Consider the following 8,632-nt stretch of genomic DNA (forward strand, 5'->3'; position numbering starts at 1 on the left):
AAAAGTAATAAATAAACGATTTGTAATACGAAATATCGAAAAAAGAAATACAAGTAAGTACTTATTCATGTTTCTTTCACGAAGATTTAAAAATGACTAGTTTCATATACCTACCTTCTATACTATTCTATAGCTAGAGCCTAGAACAATCTACAAAAATGAAACTCCTTTGGATGGCGAGTTCACCTGGCTGCTTTTCAATTACCTGAATCCTATTGGTCGATAGGAAGGCTCTTGACCTGCTGCCCGGCCGGGATACCAAGAGCCTAGCCTGACAGGCTTCATGTTTCTTTCACGAAAATTAAAAATGACTAGTTTCATATACCTACATTCTATAGCTAGAGCCTAGAACAGTCTACATAAATCTAACTCCTTTGGATGGCGAGTTCACCTGGCCGCTTTTCAATTACCTGAATCCTATTGGTCGATAGGAAGGCTCTTGACCTGCTGCCCGGCCGGGATACCAAGAGCCTAGCCTGACAGGCTCTTGGCCTGACAGGCTACTCTCTTCACCAATTAGATACGAGAACATTAAATGTAAAAATTTAAAAAATGTAAATTGTAAGGTGTGGAGTAGGGATGGTCCCAAGTTAAAACCTTTTAAAAAACAATTAATTTACATATGGCCATTCACGTTTCCAGCATTTTCTCCCTATTAGATACGAGAACATTAAATGTAAAAATTTAAAAAATGTAAATTTCAAAGTGTGGAGTAGGGATGGTCCCAAGTTAAAACCTTTTAAAAAACAATTAATTTACATATGGCCATTCACGTTTCCAGCATTTTCTCCCTCATTGCCCTCCCCAGGACTAGTGATGGAATGCATCGTAAACACGGTGGTCGCTGCACTATTCTGGCTCACCGTGCTCTTGTTGGTGTCACTAAACCGAAACACGGTCTTGTTGAACTGGGACACCAACTTCTTCCAAATCCGCTTCTTGAAGATGAACAGATAGAAAATGAAGAACCCCTGCGAGCAGTAGATGGTGTCCAAAATCAACGTGGTGAGGAAATCGGTCTCGATGTAGCGCTGACAAATGTCGCAGATCCAGAACACACCCATGGCGAGGAAAAGTTTGAAGTTGAGAGAAAGCCTGGAACAAAATCTGAAATTAGAGTGATGAAGACAACGAATAGAAAACAAATGTCGCAGATCCAAAACACACCCATGGCGAGGAAAAGTTTGAAGTTGAGAGAAAGCCTGGAACAAAATCTGAAATTAGAGTGATGAAGACAACGAATAGAAACGCTCTTAATACTTTTATGATCGGGTTCATCAATGCTTTACATAAAAAATTTAAAATCATTTAAAATTGATATGAAATACAAAGATTCTAATGGTCATTGTTAGGCCCCTCAAAAGCATCTTTCCACTCGAACTGTGATTCCGAAAAATTAGAACCAATTTCAACAGAAATATAGGAACTTTCTGTCTTTCTCATAACTGACCTAATCTTATCATTACATTTTAATCTATCTCTACACTTCCTACTACATACACTGTAAAAGTGATTCAACATCTTGTGCGTTGGGAGGAGCGCGAACGTCAAGATTTCGACGCGACCGACGCGACGCGAAGCGACGAGCACTGATCTACTTCTATATAACCCCGATTAAACCGAAACACGGTCTTGTTGAACTGGGACACCAACTTCTTCCAAATCCGCTTCTTGAAGATGAACAGATAGAAAATGAAGAACCCCTGCGAGCAGTAGATGGTGTCCAAAATCAACGTGGTGAGGAAATCGGTCTCAATGTAGCGCTGGAAAATGTCGCAGATCCAGAACACACCCATGGCGAGGAAAAGTTTAAAGTTGAGAGAGAGCCTGGAACAAAATCTGAAATTAGAGTGATGAAGACAACGAATAGAGACGCTCTTAATACTTTTATGATCGGGTTCATCAATGCTTTACATAAAAAATTTCAAAATCATTTAAAATTGATATGGAATACAAAGATTCTAATGGTCATTGTTAGGCCCCTCAAAAGCATCTTTCCACTCAAACTGTGATTCCGAAAAATTAGAACCAATTTCAACAGAACCATAGGAACTTTCTGTCTTTCTCATTACTGACCTAATCTTATCATTGCATTTTAATCTATCTCCACACTTCCTACTACCTACACTGTAAAAGTGATTCAACATCTTGCGCGTTGGGAGGAGCGCGAACGTCAAGATTTCGACGCGACCGACGCGACGCGAAGCGACGAGCACTGATCTACTTCTATATAACCACGACTATAACTGTAAGTAAGTAGGTACATGAGTACGGTATAAGTAAGATCAAGTGGGACGCGGGTAGAAGTAAATACAAGGGGAAAAATTAAGTACCTCCAGGATGTTAGGGTTCATTTTCCTCGTCTCCCTTCATACTCTCATATAGGTACCTGTCAAGTTTGACTGCTTAGTAGGTACCTATAAGTTGTAAAGAATAGTAAGACTGCTGTAGTAAGTAGGTATAGAAAGTTTAACACGAAAACATACATGTACCTCATGACTCATGTTATTGTATAGGATGATATATATCTAGGGTGACCATAATTTTTTTGGCCCAAAGCGGGACGCAGTCCTTTTTGGACGAATGGGGGGGGGTGGTGAGGTACAAACATATTTTATACCCACCTAGTTAGGTGGGTATAAAATATGTTTATATACCCACTTAACTGGGTAGGTATTTTCAAATATTTTGATACATAATATTGTACAATATTGGAATCGTAAAATGGATTTTTTCCGAGCTCATTGCTATCAATGATAATATTAGGTTCGGACCAGCTAAAGCGGGACAATATCGGGACTTTGGGCGAAAGCGGGACATTTTGAATATTTTGATACATAATATTGTACAATATTGGAATCGTAAAATGGATTTTTTCCCGAGCTCATTGCTCTCAATGATAATATTAGGTTTAACTCCAAGCACAGAGCCGAAAAAACCTCGGGCCCGCCGGGAATCGAACCCGGACCTCCTGCGTGCAAGCCTAGTGTGATACCCACTCGGCCACGGAGATTGCTTTACTGTGAAAGTCTTTGGTGACGCGAGGTTTTACCCATCATTCGACAACAAGCTACCCGCCTACACACCCATCCTGAGTTGGGCCGGGAAAAACCAGCAGTACGCGATTGCTCTGATGGTCACTCATCCGGGTGTCAACCACGCTCAACTTTGCTTAACTTCACGGAACTGGTGCATCGAGACAGAAATAAAACCAAATTTAAATAGTAAACGGATGAAAAAGCAAACATCACCTGAGGATCTTGAAATTCTGAATTGTTATCTCATACCTCCCACAGTAATATTTTTCCACAAAACTGTCATTACTATCCAGAAAGGTAATAAAACTATTAATAACTTGAAAAATATTGGGTGAAAACCCAGTTTTCGACCGACCTTTTCTAGATAAACATTTGGGGACATCTTCATTTGTTATGGTATCTGGAATGGTCAATATTTCTTAGAAATCTATTGAGTGCCTATTGACCCTGATGACATACATAAATGTTATACAGGTGTTATCCGTCCAAACATGATTGTTATGACAACCTTTTTTGACGAAGGTTAAATAAGGTTAATTTTGGAAAAAGGTTAAGTATAACAAAACCAGCTTGATTTTTGACAAAGGTTCCTAAGGTTAATTTTTGGATAGGTGAAATAGGAATGGAATATTCCATACTGTGCTGGTTTGTATTTGGAATTCTTTGGGACCTTTCTTCCTAATACACATGGGTTGGTACCTACGCTTGGTAGTAACTACCCATCATTATGTAGATGGGAAGTTTCCTATTAATCCTACCGTCAACTGTAGAGTGCATATATATATATCGTTGCCAATTGACACAGTATAGCTAGGTATCGATTAGGAAAATGAGATAAAATATCTGCTCATACAAGTTACAAGATAATACTTCGTGATACAATAACTTCTGATATTCTGATAGGTAGAGGTGTAGGTACATAATATATTAATATGATTTTATCTCGTGCATTTTGCCCATTAAAAAAAAACGTCTCGGCAGGTGCTTCGAAAATTTTGGGCGAACCAATACCAAAATCTCCGAAATTTAACAATATAAAAATGCAATTATGAAACCAATGAACAATGCACCCCAGGCAGGCAGAGAGGGCAATAAACCAAATGCAAAGTACTTCCAAGATTACAAGCAGTCCACAAGTTGCCAAAGTTATTATTTGGTACTTTCTTAGTACATATTTAATTTCATTATTGAGTGCCAAATATACCAATATTCGGCGTGGAAATATTAATAATACTGTACTGGCTGAAAATTTAAATAATAAAAATTCAAATTTGCCTGCAAACCTTGAAGAAAAAAATAAGAGAGTCCGAAATAAATGACATTATGCCAGCCTGGTCACCTTGGAGATATTTTATTTTTTAAGGATTTATGGCAGGGTTCTCACACCGTGAGCTTATCCATCCAACCAATCCCCGCTAACTAGGCTGGCAGAGAGTCCGAAATAAATGACATTATGCCAGCCTGGTCACCTTGGAGATATTTTATTTTTTAAGGATTTATGGCAGGGTTCTCACACCGTGAGCTTTTCCGTCCAACCAATTCCCGCCCGGGGCGAACTTTTCCTAATCCTGAACCAATAAGGTTCATTTTTCCTGAACCAATAAGGTTCATTTTTCCTGAACCAATAAGGTTCATTTTTCCTGAACCAATAACGTTCATTTTCGGAACGGCTGACTTTTAGCTATCTCGTCCTCCTTCTCTCTTCGATTTCGATACTATCAGACGTCAGTCTCTATCAGTTCTCTCTGCCAAACCTCTACAAAAAAAAAAAAAAAAAAAAAAAAAAAAAAAAAAAAAAATCAATAAAACATCAAAACTCTGTTCCGTGTTGATTTATGCCGGGCGTCTCTTCAAACTATTGACGTAGGTTTTTTTTTTTTTAAGAGGTTTGACAGAGGGAACTGTAACTGCTATGGTCTTATCGTCCCGAAATCGAAGAGAGAAGGAAGACAGGATAGGAGAAAGCCAGCCGTTCCGAGAACGAACATTATACCATCAGGATAAAATCCGCTCCGGGCGGGAATCGAACCCGCGGCCTAGCGCTTACAAGGCAGACGCTCTACCAACTAAGCTAACTAGGCTGGCAGAGAGTCCGAAATAAATGACATTATGCCAGCCTGGTCACCTTGGAGATATTTTATTTTTTAAGGATTTATGGCAGGATTCTCACGCCGTGAGCTTTTCCATCCAACCAATCCCCGCCCGGGGCCAACTTTTCCTGAACCAATAAGGTTCATTTTCGGAACGGCTGACTTTTAGCTATCCCGTCCTCCTTCTCTCTTCGATTTCGATACTATCAGACATCAGTCTCTATCAGTTCTCTCTGCCAAACCTCTAAGAAAAAAAAAAAACACAACTTAGCACTTGGGTCACAATCTAGGCAAGGCGCAATGATTGTTTCTCATCTGTTTCAAATATAAACCCCCCCCCCTTTCCGCCTGGCCGTGATAATTGTGTGATGCTTCACATGGTGTCAAATAATCCAGAGATAATGCAAAACAGACAACCAGACATCCTAGATCCTAGTCATGGTCAACTAGAAATCCCATGTGTCTGAATGAACGTAAATAGATCCATAGTCACAGATAAACCTATGTAGAACTATGACTTGTGAGAATAACAACCCATGCCCAATAGCTTAGAGCAGCGATTTCCAACTAGCGGCCCGCGGGGCGTTAGTTGGAAATCGCTGAAAGCTTTTTGGGAACGCTCCATCGGTCTTTTTGCTCTTTTTTTATGGGGCGGACTCCGAAAATGTGGAGCATCCACCCACCCCCCTCAAGAAAATCCTGGATACGGACCTCCTAACCGGTGCATGTGGTCCGCGAAGTACCTGCCAATGTAACATCTGGCCCTAGTTTGAAATCGCTGAAAGCTTTTTGGGAACACTCCATCGGTCTTTTTGCTCTTTTTTTAAGGGGCGGACTCCGAAAATGAGGAGCATTCACCCACCCCCCTCAAGAAAATCCTGGATACGGACCTCCTAACCGGTGCATGTGGTCCGCGAAGTACCTGCCAATGTAACATCTGGCCGCATACACATGGAAGTTGGAAATCCCTGGCTTAGAGATATATCTTCTAATACTTAAAGGTACTCATACTTACATCTGGTAGGTGGTACCTACATATACCTACCTACTTAATTTGGTCCTGCACTTGACGTTCCCGGGGATAGCAGCTAACTTCATACACAAAAAGCCCACTCAGGAGCTTAGGTGTAGGGGCAAACAGCCCTAAAGGATGGGTTAAGCTCAATACCAATCTGTACGAATCTAGCTACCAATATAAGCAACAAATACTTAGATAGAGATACCTATAATACCAACAAGCAACAAAAGACCTTGTATGTTACCTACTCATCGCGTATTGTTATGCTTACTTGAAAACAAATAAAGTTGAGAGCCACAGTAGACCTAATCAGGATAGTTAATTATTTATCTATGTTCGCTCTGTGCCTACACCTTCATTGAACTGGTTTCAGTGATTACAACTACACAGTAAATCAATTAATTTTTCCGCCAAAAAAAACGTCTGTTAAAGAAATATCCTTGAGAAGCACCAACAAATTAAGCTCAGCTTTGGAAACTGACTGTGCACCACAGAGAGTAGAGAGCTCTCTACGAGAAAAGCGTTTTGTTATCGCGAGAAAAAAAAAGTAAAAATCTCGAATGACTCGAATCTTGCGCAGAAAATTCGCCTCTGTATGTGACGTGAGGATGGTACAAGGATTCAGATGAGATGAGGAAAATCTGTGCCTGAGCAGTAAGCAGAGTTCCCGGGTGAAAAAATATTGATCTAATACTTATATGCATCAACCCATGTTCTGAACTGTGTTGTTTCCCAGATAGTATGCGAGGAGATTGACTAGTCACTAATCACTAGACTAGATTAATCACGGTAGGTACCTAGTACCTACCTACATTCAAGCATAGGAATATATTAGGTACATTCAAATAAGCACGACATCACAAATGACATGTGTCGAATTAAAGTCGAAATTCGAAACGCACCCGCATGGGAAAAAGAGACAATGATTGTCGACAAAGGGTTGGGTGGGAAAGGGTTGGAAGGATAGGAAAGGGTTGGGAGGATAGGAAAGGATGTGGGTGTATAATGGGAAAGGGTTTTGTGGGTAGGAAAGGGTTCTCTAACATAATGGGCGAGTATCTACTAATACTTATATGCATCAACCCATGCTCTGAACTGTGTTGTTTCCCAGATAGTATGCGAGGAGATTGACTAGTCACTAATCACTAGACTAGATTGATCACGGTAGGTACCTACTACCCAGTACCTACCTACATTCAAGCATAGGAATATATATTAGGTACATTCAAATAAGCACGACATCACAAATGACATGTGTCGAATTAAAGTCGAAATTCGAAACGCACCCGCATGGGAAAAAGAGACAATGATTGTCGACAAAGGGTTGGGTGGGAAAGGGTTGGAAGGATAGGAAAGGGTTGGATGGGAAAGGGTTGGGAGGATAGGAAAGGATGTGGGTGTATAATGGGAAAGGGTTTTGTGGGTAGGAAAGGGTTCTCTAACATAATGGGCGATATCTGAGCCTGGTAATGACATTCCCATCATTCTGTAGTCACGCTGAACTCATCATTTGAGCCGTCATCGTCATTATGCTGGAGCTGGAAATGTTCAACTAGACTCCAGGGTCGATATCCTGAGGAGATTCCCCGTAAATTTTCACATACCAAATTAGTCGTTTCATTACTCAATTGTACCTACTTGAGGGCGCACACTTGATAAGACTGCCTCAGTGGACCGAGAGCTAGTGTACACAAAAATTACGTCGGGAGCTAGAGTGTACAAAAATTACCTCATTGCTGGAAATGTTCAACTAGACTCCAGGGTCGATATCCTGAGGAGACTCCCCGTAAATTTTCACATTCCAAATTAGTCGTTTCATTACTCAATTGTACCTACTTGAGGGTGCACACTTGATAAGACTGCCTCAGTGGACCGAGAGCTAGTGTACACAAAAATTACGTCGGGAGCTAGAGTGTACAAAAATTACCTCATACAATTACAAAATGCAAGGCACAATATTCAAGCTCAAGTGATGAAAAATCTTCGATAATCAGTTTCAGAGTGCTAAGCTTGGCTGGCACCCCAGTGGGCTATAAACATTATTTATACATAATTTTATCATGGGAGGTACTTATTTATTATTTACAAGCAGGCTCCGCCCGCTTGCGCGTGGCTGAGGCATGGCCGTATGCAGCATGGCCGTATGCATAGAGGCATGGCCGTATGCATAGAAAACATTTATACATAATTTCATCATGGGAGGTACTTATTTATTATTTACAAGCAGGCTCCGCCCGCTTGCGCGTGACTGAGGCATGGCCGTATGCATAGAGGCATGGCCGTAGGTGACCGTAACGTACCGTACTGTACCGTTTTACCTGACCATACTATTTTGGCACCATATTATACTTTTATTCGTTTTCGTCCCTAATTTGGGCACCACTGCGAGTTTTGAAAAATCCGTTCTTAGGATACCTTTACTTACTAAAAGGCAAGACAACTATCTTACTTACAAACTTCATGTAAATTGACCCACCCGTTTTGGC

At 40.6% G+C, this 8,632-nt stretch overlaps 1 protein-coding gene across 1 annotated transcript in view; it reads right to left on the reverse strand.

Moving 5' to 3' along the window:
- Window positions 1-286: 286 nt before the first annotated feature.
- LOC108252867 (G-protein coupled receptor Mth2-like) overlaps window positions 287-8,632 on the reverse strand; it is a 24,957-nt gene continuing 16,611 nt past the window's right edge. The window contains exons 4-5 of the mRNA XM_017445684.2: window positions 785-1,095; window positions 287-645 (exon numbers count right to left, since the gene is read on the reverse strand). Of these exons, the coding sequence (XP_017301173.1) occupies window positions 617-645; window positions 785-1,095 (340 nt within the window). The 3' untranslated portion in view covers window positions 287-616. The remainder of the gene's footprint in view (window positions 646-784; window positions 1,096-8,632) is intronic.

The sequence above is a fragment of the Diaphorina citri genome, unplaced genomic scaffold, assembly GCF_000475195.1.
Source record: "Diaphorina citri unplaced genomic scaffold, Diaci psyllid genome assembly version 1.1 scaffold927, whole genome shotgun sequence".
NCBI lineage: Eukaryota > Metazoa > Arthropoda > Insecta > Hemiptera > Psyllidae > Diaphorina > Diaphorina citri.